This window comes from Saccharomycopsis crataegensis (genome assembly GCF_037102585.1).
Source record: "Saccharomycopsis crataegensis DNA, jcf7180000000074, whole genome shotgun sequence".
NCBI classification, from domain to species: domain Eukaryota; kingdom Fungi; phylum Ascomycota; class Saccharomycetes; order Ascoideales; family Saccharomycopsidaceae; genus Saccharomycopsis; species Saccharomycopsis crataegensis.
In genome coordinates, this window is record NW_027043821.1 from 353,380 (window position 1) to 373,238 (window position 19,859).

The following is a 19,859-nucleotide window of genomic DNA, read 5'->3' on the forward strand; positions in this document are numbered from 1 at the left end:
GACATCTATGTATCTGCACAACAAGTTAACTATATAAAAAGTTCAATGTTCGCATCACTGGATGTTTTGTTCTCATTTTACCATTATTTAATCGAATAGATTTGCTACAAGTCTATCATTTTTTACCAGAACTGATGCTCAGTCTTCCAAACCAAAGGAAACCAATCACCTTGCCCAGATCAGCTTACAACAAGATTATCGATATGGAGTTTCGGAGGAATCCTGCACCTCCTATTGTTTGCAATTTGAGGTATGCCAATGGGTTTTATACTATGACATTATGTATTGGGGGAAATGAAGAAGAAATTGATTTCATTATTGATACCGGATCATCAATATTGATGGTGCCTTGTGACTACATTGATGACTGGGATCCTGATTGGAGAGTTCCTTCCGGGAGGAAATACGTATTTGATAACTTAAGATCCGATAGCTTTGCTACAGACAACAAGCCAATCATCCGATCAATAGCTGGGCCTGGGAGAGTCGAAGGAATAATAGCCCAAGATGATGTGCTAGTAATTAATTCATGGACATCTGAAGTGGCTGCCTCAAGACTAAACTTCATGTTGTCAAGTGATGATACGCTTCCTGCAGGAATTTTAGGACTTCTGTATCCACAACTTATAGATCGACAGCAAATTCCTTATTCAAATGTTATTGAATATCTTTATAAAGGAGGGAATATTCCGTCTTTTTCTTATTCACTTTATTTGAGAAGACAAGGCAGCACAATTGTTCTTGGAGGTTATGATCCTGCCCAATTCCAGGGATCGTTCAAATATTTATCAATTATTCAACAAACCAATAACCAAAAACAATTGTTACAATCAAAAATGAAATCGGTGTATTTGGGGAAAACCTCTCTTGGAATTTCCGGGACCGCAAGCTTCAACACTGGAGTTCCACTCATTAGTCTCCCATACAAAACTGTTGAAAAATTGTATGGGTTACTTGGGATTCGAAGCAAACCTAACTTGCAAAAGAGGACCCAAATTAACTCTAACCTAAACTTTGGAAAAGATCACTTTTTGACATTTGAGTTCCCCACCACAAAGGGACAAAGTGTGAGGATTCGTGTTCCCTTGAGCTCCTTAATTTCTCATGTTGATGATGATATATATGTATTGGACATTTTGTCAAACACTAGTGGGCAAATAATACTTGGGTCACAATTTTTTGAGTCAACAGTTACATATTTTGATTATACAAATAACAGTATTGGAATGGTAGAATCGAATGAAATTCTCAATTACTTGGGACCTCAGCCAGCGCAAAGAAGGTTTATATGAAACATGATATAAGATACGAATTTTGATGACTCCAAGTGAATAATATATACCATTTATAGTTCTTTGAATTAATAAACAAAAAGAAAAAAAATACGAAACAAAAAGAATAATAAAGACACAAACTGTAATATAAAAAACCCCCCATCTATAGCAACAAAAAAAAAAAGTCCAATAGTAACAAAATTTAGAAATGAAGAACGCAAAACATGCAAGCAATATATGATAAAGAATGCAAGCTTAAAAAAATAGAATAGAAAGAAAAGAAAAAACCAAAAAGATAAGAGAAGAGAACGAAAAGAAAAAAAACAACAACAAAAAAACAGAAAATTACCACTCAATGTTCATTTCACCAAAAGGCTTGCTTGTGACCAATTCTTGTACCAAGTCATCAACATTAGCGATGTACTGCTTCAAGTTAGCAGCCTTTTCTTTCATGGTTCTTCTAATATACCCATCCTTGTACAAATGCTTGGATTGATTAAGAATAACACTTTCATCGAGGTCCATTTCAAAAGATTTTTCCAAGTTTATGTTAGTTTCCGGAATCAAGTAAAAGAACAAAAATTCAAGAATCTTCAACTTGACTTCTTTTGAGGTTGATTTTTTATTGAAAAGATTACAAGTGATCTCTACACCCCCCAAGGTCTCGAATTTTCGAAGATTTTTCACCGATCTAACGAGACAACAAACAAAAGTTTGCACTGCGCTGCATTGAACCAGAGGCATGTAATGCTTATAGTTGACCAAGAAACTTAATAGTAATTTCATGTTGGCTTCTCTGAAGAACAAATTTCTGGATTCTGGATGGAGTAGAAGCACCCCTTGGAGAACCTTGTGGGCCAATAAAATGAACTCTTGAGGGTAAATGTTTCCTTTATTGTTGGTCTTGATGTTGAATTGGTTCAAGCAAAAGATCATTCCCGTGGCAATATTGTATTCAAAGCTGTTTTGGAGTTTAATGAACTCCCCAAATATCGCGTCGTCCTCATCCGGAACTTTCCACCTTTTAAGGTGATTATACTGGCTCTTGAGATTCCTGCCATCCTTATATTGGCTAAGCATCTTCAGCTTTTTGTGGTTATTTGTTTGAACACATAGTTGACCAAGCAATGCATCAAGCCGTTGAAGTCCGTCGTGGATCGATGACGGTTCAAGGGTGTACAAGCGGCTCAAGGAATCATTCAAATATTCTTCGAGTTCCGACATTCTCTTGTATCATTAAATTGGTCCAATGCTTTAATAAGCTTTCTGATTTGTGGTAGAGATAGCTCTCCTTTTTTTATTTTTTACTTTTTTTTTTCTTGCATCGTGGTGTTCGATCCTGGCCATTGGCGGAGCTTTTTTTTATTTACATTTTACTGTTTTGGGACACGAGCATCGAGCCCGCGGATCCCTATTATGTCATGTCACAGTCGGCTGTCAAATCAATATATTACCGTACCGTCTACTTAAAATAGGACCATGACAAAGAAAAAGAATATACCATGATGGTGTTTTAAATAAAAATATCTCAATCAGCCTCTCCGAGGCTTAGGATAGAATCATCCATATTGACACTCATGTTCATACTCATGCTCATGCTCATATCAGCACTCTCCACTGAAACTCTTCCGAGATGTATCACCACCCAATATCCAAAAGCTTTGTTCTCATTCTCATTCTCGTTCTCCAATACTTCAACGCTAATAAACAATGGAATACTCAAATCGTAATCATGCTGGTCGTATTTCGATGGAATTATATTCATTGGAACACAACACCAATTAGCTCCGGAATCTAACGGATCATCTGAATTTGTATATGACGAGCGATCTATTCCACTAGAATTGGCAGCCAAATTTAGACTTTCCTGAGACGATGAAAAAGAATGTTTGGATAAATTTTCAGCAGCAAGATAATGCGCCGATGTAATCAGGTTGAGATGGGAAATCTTGAGTAAGTTTTTACTCGGAGAACCGTTGGGGAAAATGCCAATACTTTGCTTTATACTAGAAGACCGCTGGTGCTCTTGTTTAGAAGAATCTTGAAGTTTGGACCATACAACATTTGTATCGGAATTCCTGGTCATTAATTCAACTCGCGAAAATTTGGTGTTGTCGTTCAATTCAATCGTTGGAATTGTTTTGATGAAATTTGCGGGCTCATTAATCTTAGACGATAGCTTAACATCTGCAATACTCCCTAACTTTTCAAATTCATCATCGTCGTCATCATCCTCATCTTCATCTTCATCCTCATCGTCATTACTGTTCTTCTTTCCATCACTCACATTGTTCACGACAGATCCCAAACTTCCTAGCGTAAAATCATGACATGGCAAACTCACCTTCACCCCATAGTCACTGTGCGTAGCGTCAAAAGTAGAGATCATCACCTTCATCTTGTGACTTAAATTAGGATTCTTAAAAATCAAAACGAAAGGGGCCAGATTATTGGGTCTTAGTACCGATTCCTCATTACCTGGGAATTCTTTGATTTTTATCAGGGGTAATATATCAATGGCATCTGACGTCTTGAGAAATTTGAAGATACGACCTGGCTGCATCGTTCTGGTATTTGATGTATCTTCAACGTACGGTTCCACCAAGTCCCCACGACAATCTTTACATTTCAACCTCTTTCGCGATCTGAGCTTTCTTGGAATAGGCAATAACTCCTGATAACTGGTTTTCGCATTACTGGAAATATTTTTAATGATTTTGGAGCTCGAAACGCTCGTAAGACTATACTGTATATGTGATTTTAAAAACTGCCTGTACTGTATGATACAATCCTCATCGCCCAAACTCTCGATCAATTTGCCATCTTTAAAATCTTCTTCTTCATTTAAGGGAATGATATTTTCAACGTTGGCCCCCTCATTCAAACTGGAATGCTTCATTGCTTCCAATAGTTTCTTAAAATCTGGTTTTTTTGGATTATGTGTCCCACGATATCGCTTACTATCCTGCTGCTTCTTTTTGAGACTGATGTGAGTTTTTTGAAGCTTGGAAAATTGACTATGGTACAAGGTTGCGGCAATCTTGGCTCTGATGAAACTTGACAAGCTCTTGGGTTTGTCTAAAGCCCCACTATTATATTTGTAATTACAGTCGGATTTTGAACATTTGAAGATAAATGATTTCCCAGAATCGCTACCGTCAGCAGCACTGGAAATCGTGACGTTGGAATCACAAAGTGGACAAACAAAGCAGTTTCTCCCACAGAAGCTGGATTCATTGTTGAAAAAAGTGAGACAGTTGGGACAATAATTTGCAACAAATTCTGGCTCGACACACTTTTGACACCTTATACCTTGACACTGGAAACAGAAATTAAGATTGGATAGAGGATAGTTGTTGTTCGGGTCTTTGATTTTGTTGAGTGGATGATCATTGGGGTACGAATTCGAGGATTTTTGCAGGTATCTATCGTTGCAAGGGCAATAATGTGTAATGGTCAATGCCATTATTATAACCCGAGGTTCTAGTGTATCATACTTTTGATGGTTCAATATCTCTTACAATCAAATTCGGGCAATTTTTATTTGGGGATCATCACGGAGAAATAAAGGGGGTGCACCACCCAACAACAATACTCGATTATCACCACCACCATATTTTTACACACAAAGGACTACAACTGGAAAAGAGTTTGTGTTTTTTTTTTCTAAGAAATGTTTCATTAATTTTTTTTTAGGATTTTTTAATTATTTTTTAATTATTTTTTTTCTTTGATTTTTTGATATTTTTTCTTTTTTTTTTTTTGAAGTTTTGAATTTTCAGAAGATTGGATAACAAACACATAATTGGGGAGGAAGTGGAAACAACAAAGCACCCTGAAGTTGACAAGAAAATCTGGCTTTACTTTTCATTCACAGTAACGTCAATTGCCACATTTTGAAGAGACACTCTGTCGAACTTCAAAGTTCGAAAGAAACAATGATCTTCAGAAGTATGTCAATTGGTGAATGACGCGCAAAACAAGATTCTCTTGGATAAAACCAAACAAACTAATAGCAAAAACAGCGGCAGTAATAATAGCAAGAACAACAATAGCAACAATAGATAAATAAGCGAAACGACAAAATGGACTTATAAAGCTTAGAAAGAACCAAACAGATGATACTAATGCTATTTCTTATTTCTTATTTTTTCTTTTTTTTCTTTTTCTTCTTCTCCTTTAAACTTTTGGCTGGTTTATCACCATCCGCTATCATTTGTTCTTTGGTTCTTCTATGCTTCGTGTACAGGGAAGAATGAAGTTTTCCTTGAAGGTATTCGCCACCGTCCGTCTGATCTATGCTCCCTATTTCCAAGTAGCCTTCTGCGCTCAGACCATCATTTACGGATTTGGATATTTTTCGAGTAGATGCACTTGAAGTACTAGGAGTAGCTGGATCACCACCATAATTGCCAGGATGACAATATAAGAATTGATGATCTCGATGATAGCGACCCGTTGGTTGTTCCAAAGATATCTTTTCCTTCAGCAGAGATTTCCTATCCGAACGTCCAGACAGGCAAAATCGGGAGATGTCATCTTGAATATCAGGAGGCGACTCTCCATCTTTAAATTGGGATGGATTGATCAATTGGTTCTCTAAATCATCAAATCCCACGAGCGATTTCAGAGAGTTGTCTCTTGGTATTGCTGGCGTTTCTGCAGAAATCCCTTGGTTTCCAGGAACTAAATAAGGAGGTTGAGAAGAAAAGTCCCCTATAGGCAGCAACAATCTGCTATACTGTATGATATCCTGGTTGAGCAGTAACCCTTGTGTTGTATAATCTGCAGTATTATTATCAAAGAGAGGCAGCCACACAAAATTTGGATCATTAAGAGTAGGGGTATCAAGTAACTGAGGATTGAGGTGGAACAGTTCAGGAGTATCATTCAGCGGTTGGTTTTTGGTTTCTTCATCTTCACCAACGTCAATAGCAGACTTTTCATGGGGCACCCTCCCATGATTGTGATTCGGCATTTCCAATTGAAGATACATTCACAATGATTTAAGGGGGGTCTCAATTGATGGTAGAGAGTCCCAAAAAGGGTGAAGGACAAGGGAAAAGGGAAGCTCAGGATAAATGGACTTTCTGTTGTAGTTTTCTTCTGTTCTTTTCTTGGCTTCCTGGGGTGTGTGTATCTATATATGTCAAATTCAGTGAAGCAGAACACTCTTGTTACTTGGGATATCAAGTTAAGTAGACAACATAAGAGTTCCCATAGAGCGAAAAATATCATTTAACTAAGATAAGTGAACACCTTATTGAGAGAAAAAAAAAGACAAAAAAACACATACGCATACTCACCACCTAAAGAGAAAAAAATGAAGCTAAAAAATGGAGTGTCTTTTATTACCAAACAAGAGTTTCAGTGACATTATAGTGCTTTTATACATTTAATAAGGTTGTTTTCACTATCTCTCTCATTGATGAGTTGCTTGCTTTGGGTTGAAGCGCGTGGCTTTATCAGTCAACAATGGATACGATACAGACAGATATCACAGTATGATGATCGTAAATTTAACACACAGCAACTAATTGTTGTTTGTCATTCTGGCCTTCCTTTATTTTGCTTTTTTTCTGATTGATTGTTTGAGGATCGTTCTTTTAAGGCTGGAATGCCGATCTGATCGATACCGAATTAGACAGTTTTTAAATTGATCAACGCAACCATCTTTCACCCACCCAAGCAAAGGTGGCTAACTATTATGATGAAGAGGCACAAGCATAACCATCGATGTGTTAAATATTTCCAGTGTTCTAATATCAGTGTTTCAGCACCCCTTACTATCTTGAGAGTCGTCTTTATAGAAAATCAACATAATGGATACCAGACTTGTCCATACAAGGAATCATTCCATCAACAGTTTGGGGGGTAACTGAGACATCGCGGTGTGACTCCACAACCAACTGTTATGGCTTCAGTATATGAGATGTAAAGTCCTCTTTCGCAACCTGTATAACACAGAGCCTGGACGAAATGCTCGTCAATGTTCCTCAGCTCCCTATTACCCGTAGAATAGGGATGTTGTGTTGTCTTTTCTGAATCTATATTTAGCATCCAAACACCATCACGAACGTAAACAAACAGGGAAAAAAAAATAAAAAAAAAATAAAAAATGTTTATGGTGACGCCTGACCAGAACGAAGAAAACAAACAAACAAACAAGAAAAGACAATCACTACACGCGGTAAAGGAATAACCTTAAACAGTAGTAGCAACAACACCAATCTCAGCTAAACCAATGTCCTACTTCAACATTAAGAAACAGGCAGCGCTCCAGGAAATCTCGATGGAGATGAACACCCTTCTATCGAACCTCGAAGACTTGAACGGGTACTTGAAAGACTCGGTGGCGTTGGGGCAACAGTTCAAAAACATTTCGTCGCTATGGAACACATTCTACGATTGCGAGCTACAAATGAGGGAAGTCGTGGAAGGTGCCAAGGATCGGGTGAAAAAATTGGACGAGAGTTCTGAGGAGGCTGTGAAAATACCAAGACAGGAAGGTGTGGACCAGGAAGAGCAACAACCACCGCAAGAGAATAATAGCCAGACGGCCCTGAGGTGAGCGTGTTCGATAATATAATAGTGATAATAGCAGTGACAATCCCCAATAATCGAAATTGTGTCAAGTGGCCGATGCGAAACATTCGACGTGCCTCCACCGGCCCCACAGCGGCGGTAAAACCAATTTGTTTGTTTGTGGGTTGATGCAGTGCCGCCACCCCCACTGGTTAATGCCCGCGCGTGTGCATGCAGCCTGCCTCGTACCACAGCACAGGAACGTCTGGGAATGATATATATATACACACATATATATATATATATATATATATATACGGGTCCTTGACTTCCTATTTGAAAGAGACTTCTACTACTTTATTATTCTTTTTCAGTCTGGAACACCTCTCCATCCATCTTTGGTATATCATTCTTTTGCTGGTCACTCGCTGATATAATACATACACACACAACAAAGATCCTAATAAATAATATGAAGCTCTTTTCTGGTCTTGCTCTCGCTGCAGTCGCTTCTACCGTCTCTGCCCTCACTTCCATCACTACCAAGGGTAACGCCTTCTTCCAAGGTAGTGACAGATTCTTCATTAGAGGGGTCGATTACCAACCTGGTGGATCTTCATCCACCACCGATCCTTTGGCTGACTCCACCACTTGTCAAAGAGATATCGCCAAGTTTACCGACTTAGGTATTAACACCATCAGAGTCTATACCGTTGATAACTCCAAAGACCACAGTGATTGTATGAAGGCTTTGGACGACGCCGGTATTTATCTTGTCTTGGATTTGAACACCCCACAATCTGCCATCACTAGAAGTGGTACCAACTGTTCTTATAACTCTGCGTATTTGCAGAACATCTGGGCTACTGTTGATGAGTTTGCTACTTATGATAATGTTCTTGGTTTCTTTGCTGGCAATGAAGTCATTAACAATGCTAACACCACTGCCACTGCCAAATACGTCAAAGCTGTTATCAGAGACTTGAAGACTTACATGGCTAAAAGAGGTTACAGAGCTATTCCTGTTGGTTACTCAGCTGCCGATGTTGAAGAAAACAGATTGCAAGCTGCTGAATACTTCAACTGTGGTGGTGATGGTGCCAGAGCTGATTTCTTTGGTATCAATGATTACTCATGGTGTGGTAACTCTTCTTTTAGCGAATCTGGTTATTCTGACAAGGTCGACTTGTACTCTAATGTCACCATCCCAATGTTTTTATCTGAATTCGGCTGTAACCAAGTTAAGGGCTCTAGACCTTTCAGCGAAATCGAAGCCATCTATTCCAGTGAAATGACCGGTGTTTTCTCTGGTGGGTTGGTTTATGAATATTCTCAAGAATCTAACGATTACGGTTTGGTTAAGGTTGTCTCTGATTCTGAAGTCACCGAATTGCAGGATTACACCAACTTGAAGAACATGTATGCCAAGGTTAAAAACCCAACTGATAATAACTACAAGACCTCTGATTCTGCCTCTGAATGTCCAGCAGTTTCTTCTGACTGGGACTCTGATGACAATTTGCCAAACATGCCAGTTGATGCTCAACAATATTTGAAGAATGGTGCTGGTAAAGCTGGTGGGATTAGTTACAACACCATCACTTTATGTAAAGGTGATGCTGGTTCTAGTGGTGTTACTAACAGTATTAAAGACACCACCCCATCTAGCTCTTCGTCCTCGTCCAGCTCTAGTTCTAGCTCTTCCTCCTCCAGTAAGTCTGGCTCTTCATCTTCATCTTCATCCAGCAAGTCTGCTTCTTCATCTGCTAGTGCTGGTTCTCCAAGTTCAGCTCCATTCAATAAGTATGCCTTATTTGCCATGGTCTATGCAACCATTGCTGGTATCTACGGTTTTTCTTCCGTCTTTTGATTGATGGAACGATTAATATTTGATTAGTCTCCCTCTTTTCAAAAAAAAATAAAGCTTTTTGTATTTTTAGTTTTGATTTTTCAATTCGTTTCTTTTTTTTTTTTTCATTTTCTAATTTTGGTCTCTTTGTTTTTCAAGTGGCACATAGACTTTCCACTGCGAATATATATATTTACAAAATTTACTAAGTGTAGTCTACTTCATATGTTTCTATATAATAAAATGAGACTTATAAAAAGAATTCGATTATTTTTGATGGAGGTAGATAATTCTGTCAATCGATTCTATCTCTGTGTGTCTCTTAACGGTAAAACTGAAAAGGACCCTTAAAGAGCAAAAGCCCACCTTTAGGAGCTAAGCCACCCAACTTTAAAAATTCTAAAAGATTGACAGTTTTCTTGTACGATGAAATTACCCCCCAGAAACTCAGAAAAAAAAAAACAAACCGAACATATTTCTGGGATCAACCATTCTCCAATTTGTGATCGAGTCAGTCACATCATATTACATTACACACACAGCCTCCTCCACTGGGAGGAAAACCCGTGTATTGTGCTGGAAAAAAAAAACATCTTTGTGGGACAACAACAATGGTTAGGGGGTGCGTGGTACATAGATCACCGTCAGTGATGCGGAGCAAGGGGGGGAGGCAACCGCAACAATAGAATTTTTCACAACAACAACAATAGCCGTTTACTGTTCTTTTTTTCCAACACGATGGTGTTACTTTTATTCTTATTTTTAGCATGGCGATGGTTGTTGTTAAAATAGACAATAGCTGGTTCTAGAATTGAAGGGACACAACCCATTAACAAAGATAATCAAGGCAGTGTGTCTCTCGTAGTGATGATTAGGGTAGGTGAATAGTCTAGATTAGGCAATTGCTTGTACGCCCATAGTTCCTATAGGATTCAATAAACCAATCAAACCACACAATCGCTATACTTACACAGCAAATCACTGGATTGGAAGTCTGCTGATTAGCATATGATCATTCCACACAGGCATCATGGGAACAAATAACAGTGTTATTTAGGGGCCAAGTATTTTGCATATCAGTCTACAATAAGATCCAACGAGTGAATTATAGCGATTGAAAGATAGTATGACGAAGAATGCAACAACAGAGAAAGAAGAATATAAAAAGAAAAGAAAAAAAAAAAAAAGATGGAATAAGAAATACAAGGCCACTAAAAAATTAAAAATTGGTTAAAAAATAAATAAATAATAAAAGCAACAAAAGATGAGCATAAAATACAAAACGAACTAATGGAATTTCAAATTTTAAAATGCTGTTGTTTTTTCCTTGAAATGAAACTTGAGAATCAAAATAACACAGAACAATTAAAAGCCATTGCCATAAATTAAAATAAATCATTATGAATTTGATTGGTAAGTATTGATTTCTCCAAAATGCTGGCACAAAAAATACCCTATTTTTTTATTACCATGCCATTTGTCATTTCAGCACCAATCAAAAACTCTGTCTTAGGAAATCGGTACGGATATAGAGTAAGCTTTTCGTATGATCACACTATTTGCCTTTTTTTTTTTTTTTTTTACTTTCTCTCCTTCAATATTGGTTAGTCAAATCTATCAGCCCTAACTTCTCTACTCCAACCAGCAATATCATTACCTGATCCTTTAAGTACTCTATCAGCGACTATTATATTCTCCATTGCCACCGTGTCTTTCAACCATGGGTGATTTACCATCCCCCCAGCATCTGCTCTAAGCTCTGGATTCAATTGAAGCATAGGTAAAAGAAAATCACTAATTTCTTCTGCTTCATCACCAAACTGGTATTTCTCTTTTAGGATACTCTTCAAATCCCAAGGTTTCAACTCACTGATTCTTCGAAGCTCCCCTCGGGAATTGAAAAACTCTAGGGTGTGAACCCCTTGTTTCATTAACGCACTTGGGAAGGTTCCCAAAAGTTCAATGATTTGCGCAATATGGTCGTCATCTTTACAATAAGACCGACTTTCATGTGGTTCGAATAAATAATCACACGTCAATAGTTCAAATATAATACAAGCCGCAGACCACACGTCAACAGCACACCCCCAACGAGCACCGAGTAGTACTTCTGGAGATCTATATTCTCGTGTTTGGATATCTTCAGTAAAATGCCCATTATACCAACAAGCATTACCCAAGTCGGCGATCTTGATGTTTAAAGTGTACAAATCTCTATTGGAGTCATCGATGGTCACTGGTTTTGGAGAGATGGGAAGGGTCGAGGCGGAAATCACACTGCGAGGACCTGGTCCATTGTCAGCTGTAGAGATTGACATCGATGCAAATGATCCAGAAATCCCTTGTTTATCATTTGTGAGAATGTTAGACTTGCTAACGGATACCGACAATGGTTTCGATCCGGTGATTATGGAATGACTTCTTGCACTCCTGGTAAGAAACACTGAGTTGATCCCATCTTCAGCAAGGTCTCCAGTTGGATCGCGATTTTTCCGAGGAATCGATATTGATAACATATCAGATAAAGATTTCTGGTTGGTGAACGCTAAATCTTTTTCCATTTCGTCTTTCTTGCCTTTGAGTTTCGTGATTTTCTTGTCCAAAAATATTTTTTCTTCTAATAACCCTGTGAAAACCGCAATCTCTTCGACATTCTTGATTTCAAACAAAATGTTTTCCGGCTTCAAATCGGTGTGAATAATCCCACATTGTCGGTGTAAATAATCTAGCGCCAATAGTAATTGTTTGGCGATTTGTTTGACGTAGATTATCGGAACCCCGGCTTTATATCTTCTGGTCAAGTCAAGCATACTTTCCCCCAATACTTCAAATACCATCACCACATGAGTTCCATGAGGCCCAACGTGATAAAAACTATCGAGCAAATGAATCACTTTATGGTACCCCAAATTGTTTGGATCACCTTCGGTACATTTTCGGAGCAAGTGGATCTCATCAATCGCGGTTTCTGTGTAATTCTTTGCCGATCTCACAATCTTGATCGCCACATGTTTGTTGGATTTCAAATCTTTGGCCAACCAAACTGTTGAAAAATGGCCCCATCCAAGCTTCCGTACTAATACATATCTTCCATCATGGTAATATTCGCCGATATAAGCAGTATGGTAACCACCATTGCAATAATCTTTCAAGTCTTCTTCGTGTTTTAAATCCTTGCACTTCTCAAGCTCTTCTTCGTCACCACTGCAGTCTTCATCATGATCTGTATTGGAGATTTCTTCCACATCATACCCTTCAAGTGACATGATTTCATCTTTGAGACGATAATATTCCAGCTGCAATTCTGAACACTCTTTTTCAAGATTTTTAATTATTTGATCATTTCCATCTGGTGAGCTCGAGTCACTTGTGCCATTTGGTGTTTCGCTCCCGTTTTGTATCGTATTATTATTATTATCTACCTTCTTTGTTTCTACTTTCAATTCCTGGGTTTTCTCTTTTTTAAATGCCAAAGATAAGTTGGAAGGTTTGATTTTCGGCGATAAAATGTCGTAATGACTGCTCAATGTCGGTGACGTTAGGGCCGGTACTGTATGAATACTCGATGATATTGAGCTAGCAGCAGTACGGAACGAGTCCGGAGGACTCACTGAACTGCCTATTCTTGGGGGTTTAAAATTAAGAAGATCCTCATGATGCCCATTGGCAAATTTTGAGTTGTGTCCATTAATCTCGTTAGTTATATTTTCATTTCCATCTGAGGCCTTTGACGTTTTGGGCTGTCCACCTAACTTTTCTGGAACCATCATGTAAACCGGAGTTCATGAAATCAATCAAATCTTAAGCTTCTCGGAAACTGTCAGAAGAGAATATTATTTTGCAGATCAAGTTAAACGACGGAAATACTCGGACAATAAAAATCAAGATTGATGTTGTTATATCAGGAAATCCTTGATCTTTTCGTGGCTTTTCTTTTCTTTTTTTTCCTCTTTTTTTAAAAAAAAAAGGCTTCAAGTGAATCAATCTCTATTACTACTCAATGATGATGGGGGAGGAAGGACCAGTAAACACAACTGATGCTGAAAACAATGCAAATTAACAAAACAAATTGATGGATGACGCCGAGAATAATGCAATTAAAACTTTTTCTCCTTGGATGATTCGGTTCTTTTTTTTTTTCTCCGATGAAACTTCTCTAATACATAGAGAAAAAAGAAGGTTTTTTTTTCTTTTTTTTAAAAAAAATGGGAAACCGCAAAACGGCTGGACAGGATTAAATCTTTGCAATTATTTATTATATATTTTTTTTTCCAATGGTCTTGGACTCGTTGCAAAGCAATTCCTGCCTAATAAATAATGACTTTGATTCACCCTTATTGTTGTCGAGCGAGAACGTCAAAATTTCTCTCCATAGATTTTTTTTTTTTTTTTTTTGCCTCGTTTCGAGCACTTGTCACATGACATGCCGCTAATATATTCAATCAATAAGTAGATACTCTATACAACTCTTCATTTAATACCAGTCTTGTTGGTCTTCACTTTGGCAACTAGTGGCTCGGATATACCCTTATTATGGGTCGCCCCTAACCCTTCACCGTTAGTCCATCCCAATTTCTCCAATAACTTTCTTCCAATGTTGTCCTGACTAATGGCTGGAGCATCCCCACCAACAATATCACCTTCCTTAACATGAGCCTTACTTCTCACTTGTGGTTCTTTGCCATTGATCTTAAGCCCTGAAGCAACGTTTTCAGCCGAAGGTTTCTGGACGTCGATTCTATTGAATACTGGCCGTTGTCGTAATATTCTATTAATCATGTCGTAATCAGGATAACTGTTGTAAGTTCTTTTATTTTTTATCACTGCAGCATGGATCTTGTTTCCTTGTCCTAGTCTCCTACTTTTCAAACTGTAGAAACCAGCCATCTTAATCACGGTTTTAATCCCATGTGGATCCATTGGTGGGAACTCAAGTGACACCTTATCATCATTCTTCATTAATGACTCAAATTCCGCTTTGATCTCTTTGATATGCATCGAATAAGGATATTTGACCAACAAGTCATTTTCCTCAATGGCACGTTGCATCTTGGCTTCTTTTTTCATCTTTCTCTTGTCAGCCTTAGAGACCCTTCGGTTTTCAAATTTGTCCATCATTGAATCATAAAACACAGACTCGGGGCTCAATATCGGTTGCTTATTTTTCCCCTTGCCTTTGTACCTGATGGTTTCAGTAGGGGCAATATTCAATTCTGAGAATTGTTGCTTGACACTTTTACCAAATGCCATAAACTCATCTACCGTGATATCATCACCAAAGTCCATGTCAGGCTCTTCAATCTCCGACTCTTCCTCTTCTTCAGAACTCTCAAACGCAGCATTTAAAAAATCCTCTTCTGACATGTTATCATCATCGTCAATTTCGTAGTCATCATACTCATCACCTCTGATTTCCTCATCATCACTGCTCGGGCGAACAGTATTAGCCATGACATTGTTGATATATTCTTGAATCGCAATATCTCTTTCAATAGTATTTTGATGTTTGTCATTCGATGATTGATAAGAATCTCTAAACAGATGACGTTGTCCTTTTCTCTTTTGTCGTAGGTTGACGTACATTTCGCCATCATCAGGGTCCTGATAGGTTTCCATGGCAACTTTCCCAACGTATAAGGTTTCTTCATATTCTGTGGAGACAACCTGCTTACTAGACTTATTACTGCTATGACTAGCGGATGCAATGGCTTGTGAAGCTTCTGACTGTGATATCAATTCATCAAGTTCTTTATCCTTAAGTTTCTTCTCTGCAATAATGTCATGAAATGATTTCTTCGGAAGTGAAACAGAGCCTTCACCCTGTGAGTCAATGAAAAATAATGAGCTGCCGGGATTTTCTTGATTTTGGTATTCTTCATCCTCGTCATCCTCTTCTTCATGCTTTTCATACTTTTCATACTTTTCATATTTTTCATATTCCTCATATTCTTCCTCTTGCTCATCTTGCTCATCTTGCTCTTCCTCGTCTTGTTCTTGCTCTTCCTCGTCTTGTTCTTGTTCTTGCTCTTCCTCGTCTTGTTCTTCCTGTTCCTCCTCTTGTTGTTCTTGTTTTTTTGCTTGCTCTAAAATTTCTTCTAGATCTTTTTCTTGACCTCCAGACTTTAATGAAGTTTCGGAAATCTTATTTTCCTTTTCAATAGTACAATCGTCATCATTTTCATCACTTGATAAATTATCCAATTCCATACTTCCCAATATTTCCTGCTTTTGTTCTAGGGTTAATTTACCAGGGAAGGCTTTTTGCAATGTAATTGTCAGGCTTACTGGAGGTTGAAATTGGGTTTCCTCCTCAGCATCATTATCATTAACCAGCTGTACAGGTATCATTTCTGCATCACCTTCAATATCCAGGCCAGTCTCAACAGTAACTTTGACGGCAGTGTTTTCCCGGCTTTTAATTTGCAAATTTAACAACCGTGAAGGATCATACACATCCTTTGATTTGACAAATTCCACTGGTCTATTTCTTAATTGTCTCTCGAACATTGTTCTTCTGTTTCGTCTTGTCGTTTCCGCTTCCTGTTTGAAATTGTGACCGGTAACCACCATTCTATCAGGTTCACCAATATCCATTAGTTCAGGATACTCGTTGGGTCCATTATAATCATTGAAAGTTTGTCGGTGGTTGGCTCTTTGCTTTCCTTTTCCCCTACCAAACCCTCGATTCTTCGGCTTGCGATCAGAGCCATGGCCGCCTCTTCTATTTCCTCTTCCCCCTCCTCTTCCACCTCTTCCTCCGCCGCGTCCACCTCTTCCTCTTGGCATTTTTTTCTACTTCTTATTATTATTGTTGGTATCTTCTTGATTATTCACAAGTTGATGAGCTTAGCTTCTTCGAGGAAAGATGATGATATCAAGAAAAAAAAAAAAAAATAAAAATGCACAGTGGTAGAGAGCGCATGCTTACGTCAGCGGTGATCACACCCGCCAGAAACATAACAGGGACAATAAGATGAGAAGTAGAAAGGTTGTTGATTTGTAACATAAAATGTGTAATGAAATAGGCTGTATTTTCTAATTTCTTTTTTCTTTTCTGACACACAATATAGAAGACCTTTTCAGAGGCTTCTTATTGATTGAACGGTACGTATCACCCTTAGTTCTTTGCACGTGAAGGCTTTTTTTTTTTGTTCCCTTCCTGTCAATTTGCCTTCAAAGAGAAGCATCCCTATGATTACCAGGTACCCACCCCAACACCGTTTATTAAATCGATTGATATTTTTTGTTGTTTTTAAATAACTTATTTTTTTTTTTTCTGTTTGTTTTGTTATTTTTTCTCTCTTTTACCAGATTTTTTTAGCATTCCTTAATTTTTGTTTTGCCCTTTGTGATGAGATGTCATCAATTCAACGTGTGATAAGCATGTTCTTGGATAAGGAACTCGAGCATGAAGATACGAAAAACCCATTAATCGTGCTAGGAAACTCGTATCCTGCTAGCACAGACACAGATCTGGAGGATCGACCTAACAGCGAAGAGCAATATCAGGTCATCGAGGATCGTATTCAGGCAGAAAGTATGGTGATTGTCAAGCAAAACAATAACAATAACGATACGGACGCTACACAAACAGACGAAAACCATCAGAGTATCCCAATGACCAACAACCAGATGACGGGATTAAACATAAATGACTTCAAACTGAAGATCCAACTGAATTTCAATTCGTTATTCAATATTAGCAAACCAGACCAAATAGAACCAACCGCCCTTGCAGCAGCAGGAAAGGCACAACAACCAAACACATGGCCCAAAGATTTCCTAGACGATGTCAGGACACGGTTATGGCTAACTTATAGAGTCGGCTTTCCCTCAATCCCCAAGGATAAAAATAGCCCATCGACGGTCATGGGAGCGTTGATGCGAGGTAATTTTGCCGATATTAACAGCGATGGGTTTAGTTCAGATTGTGGATGGGGATGCATGATTAGAACCAGTCAGAGTTTATTGGCAAACACCCTCCTTGATTTGAAAGTAGGTAGAGATTGGAGATTCCAGGGGCCTAACAATGATGAATCATGGGATATGATCCATGATAATATAGTTTCGTGGTTTGTCGATGATCCCATTTCTCCATTCTCCATTCATAATTTTGTAAAGAAAGGCTCTATTTTATGTGGTAAAAGTTCTGGTGAATGGTTTGGCCCATCAGCGGCGTCCAGGTCAATACAAGCATTATGTGATGACTTCAAAGATGCTGGATTAAATGTGTATATTGGTGAAGATAGCGGGGAGATTTATGAGAAGGATATGCTTCAATATTTCCAGCAAGGTGAAGATGACAAAGCGGTGCTAATATTATTAGGAATGCGATTAGGAATTGACAATGTTAACGTAATATATTATTCTCCTTTAAAACAGGTGTTGTCATTGAAGCAATCGGTGGGAATTGCTGGCGGTCGACCATCATCGTCTCATTACTTTTTCGGGTACCAAGATGACTATCTATTCTTTCTTGATCCTCATGTCTCTAATAGGCCCGCTTTAAAATTGGGAAACAATTATGATTTATCAGAGTCGGTGGTCACCGGCGTCAGCCAGTCGAACCCTATCGATCTGTCAACGATCCCTGATGCTGATCTTATATCCCCTACGTTATTGACGAACTCAGACATTGAATCAGTGCATACTACGGTTTTCAACAAATTACATTTATCAGAAATGGATCCATCCATGCTCATTGGATTCTTAATCAAAAACAAAAGTGATTGGAATTCATTTAAAGAATCTGTCAACACCACAGACTTGAAGAAAATCATCCACATTGCTGATGGATCCAAGAATGATGTACTTGGATCACAAATAAGAAGAAGTAGTTTGGATGTTTTAACCGAGAGGAACTTGGTATTAGTAGAATCAGAAGATGGTATGGGAGATGAATTTGTTGATTTGGGAGCAGAGTTTGATAATTTGTCGACCTCCGATGGGATGAATCATCCAGCAACAAGCACAATTCCAACTACTTGTTTTTCAAAAAAACCCACTCAACTGGCAGAAGAAAAAGCTCCTACAGATTCTTCAAGTGACAATCCTCTTTATGAAACTACAGAAAATGACATTATTTGTGTTGACCGTACTCCTAAGCCACTAGAGCCTTCAATTGGTAAATCGCCGTCTCCAGAACAGTCTGAGAAAGCCATGAACCAGACTTGGGAAAATGTGAGCAATCATAATGCCTCATATGAGGATTTGCAAGGAGTTTATCAACAACAGGACAATGATGATGCCAAAGTAATCGTCCAAGATACTGATGAAGATGAAAGTTCCGAAAATGAGGAACTTGCAAAAGAAAGTGAAGTACTTACTCACTGATGATACACAATGACTAATCGTAAAAGGATTATATTACTGGATTCTAATTATTCTCTGAGTTCCACTAATTGACTATTATTTATTTCGCTTTATTTGTTTATCATGCTGACTTTTTTTTTTTTTTTTTGTTTTTCTTTTATTATTTCATTTAGAAGAATGGGAATTTTTTTTTTTTTTTTTTTTTTTTTTTGTTTTCTCTTTTAATTAATAACGGCTTGAAAAAGATTATTCAAATTTATAATCGATTCATTTATCAAGAAAACTATATATCAATAAAAACAAAATATTATATCAAACATATTGAGGAAATGAGTGACTTTGAAGCTGAAAAATAATAGTAACATCATAATAATGATAGAGAAAAAGTGAAAGAAGAAACAGAAAAAAAAAAAATTATGAATAAAACAAAGTCATATAATCAAAATCAATGAAACAATGACAAAATTAAATGTAAAATGATGGTGACAATAATAATAAAAGGAAAAAAGTTTATCAATCAAAATCAAAAACCGGCAAAGAAAAAAAAATAAAGAAGCAAAAAATTATAATGGTCAAGTAAATTTCATAATAAAATAATGAAAAGCAAAAAAAAAAAAATAAAAAAAAAGAATAAATAAAAAGAGATAAAAGAAAAAGTAAACACCAAACAAAACAAATGATCAGTAGCTAAACACAAAAATAAAATGAAAAATAAAATAAAAAAAAGAGGAGTATATCAGTCATAAAAGTTTTTTCGTGTCTTTTTCTGAACAAGAGTTATTTTTCCTCTCATATTCTTTAAAAATCTTTTTTTTTTATTCAGGAAAAAATAGGCAGCCTATATGTATATTTGCCAACTGCAGACTTTTTCTTGGTTGTATCCTCATTTTTTTTTCTGT

The 19,859-nt window shown here is 37.6% G+C and overlaps 9 protein-coding genes across 9 annotated transcripts; 4 read left to right on the forward strand and 5 right to left on the reverse strand. All coding sequences in view use genetic code 12, as the record gives it.

Annotated features, from left to right (window-relative positions):
• Positions 1-134: 134 nt before the first annotated feature.
• DASC09_020110 (pepsin-like aspartic protease) lies at positions 135-1,292 on the forward strand (the record flags this gene model as incomplete). The annotated part of the gene is made up of 1 exon (XM_064995614.1): positions 135-1,292. One exon carries the CDS (start codon positions 135-137, stop codon positions 1,290-1,292), a length of 1,158 nt encoding a protein of 385 aa, XP_064851686.1.
• Positions 1,293-1,619: 327 nt separating this feature from the next.
• Positions 1,620-2,498, reverse strand: DASC09_020120 (uncharacterized protein; the record flags this gene model as incomplete). The annotated part of the gene is made up of 1 exon (XM_064995615.1): positions 1,620-2,498. One exon carries the CDS (start codon positions 2,496-2,498, stop codon positions 1,620-1,622), a length of 879 nt encoding a protein of 292 aa, XP_064851687.1.
• A 304-nt stretch (positions 2,499-2,802) lies between these two features.
• Positions 2,803-4,740, reverse strand: DASC09_020130 (uncharacterized protein; the record flags this gene model as incomplete). The annotated part of the gene is made up of 1 exon (XM_064995616.1): positions 2,803-4,740. The coding sequence occupies one exon, from the start codon at positions 4,738-4,740 to the stop codon at positions 2,803-2,805; it is 1,938 nt and encodes a 645-aa protein (XP_064851688.1).
• Positions 4,741-5,418: 678 nt separating this feature from the next.
• On the reverse strand, positions 5,419-6,270 carry DASC09_020140 (uncharacterized protein; the record flags this gene model as incomplete). Its single annotated transcript, XM_064995617.1, has 1 exon — positions 5,419-6,270. The coding sequence occupies one exon, from the start codon at positions 6,268-6,270 to the stop codon at positions 5,419-5,421; it is 852 nt and encodes a 283-aa protein (XP_064851689.1).
• Positions 6,271-7,518: 1,248 nt separating this feature from the next.
• DAD1 (Dad1p) lies at positions 7,519-7,845 on the forward strand (the record flags this gene model as incomplete). Its single annotated transcript, XM_064995618.1, has 1 exon — positions 7,519-7,845. The coding sequence occupies one exon, from the start codon at positions 7,519-7,521 to the stop codon at positions 7,843-7,845; it is 327 nt and encodes a 108-aa protein (XP_064851690.1).
• Positions 7,846-8,271: 426 nt separating this feature from the next.
• Positions 8,272-9,669, forward strand: GAS5 (1,3-beta-glucanosyltransferase; the record flags this gene model as incomplete). The annotated part of the gene is made up of 1 exon (XM_064995619.1): positions 8,272-9,669. One exon carries the CDS (start codon positions 8,272-8,274, stop codon positions 9,667-9,669), a length of 1,398 nt encoding a protein of 465 aa, XP_064851691.1.
• A 1,583-nt stretch (positions 9,670-11,252) lies between these two features.
• Positions 11,253-13,418, reverse strand: DASC09_020170 (serine/threonine protein kinase; the record flags this gene model as incomplete). The annotated part of the gene is made up of 1 exon (XM_064995620.1): positions 11,253-13,418. One exon carries the CDS (start codon positions 13,416-13,418, stop codon positions 11,253-11,255), a length of 2,166 nt encoding a protein of 721 aa, XP_064851692.1.
• Positions 13,419-14,118: 700 nt separating this feature from the next.
• Positions 14,119-16,434, reverse strand: DASC09_020180 (Sqs1 protein; the record flags this gene model as incomplete). The annotated part of the gene is made up of 1 exon (XM_064995621.1): positions 14,119-16,434. One exon carries the CDS (start codon positions 16,432-16,434, stop codon positions 14,119-14,121), a length of 2,316 nt encoding a protein of 771 aa, XP_064851693.1.
• Positions 16,435-17,031: 597 nt separating this feature from the next.
• On the forward strand, positions 17,032-18,981 carry ATG4 (cysteine protease ATG4; the record flags this gene model as incomplete). The annotated part of the gene is made up of 1 exon (XM_064995622.1): positions 17,032-18,981. The coding sequence occupies one exon, from the start codon at positions 17,032-17,034 to the stop codon at positions 18,979-18,981; it is 1,950 nt and encodes a 649-aa protein (XP_064851694.1).
• Positions 18,982-19,859: the final 878 nt, after the last annotated feature.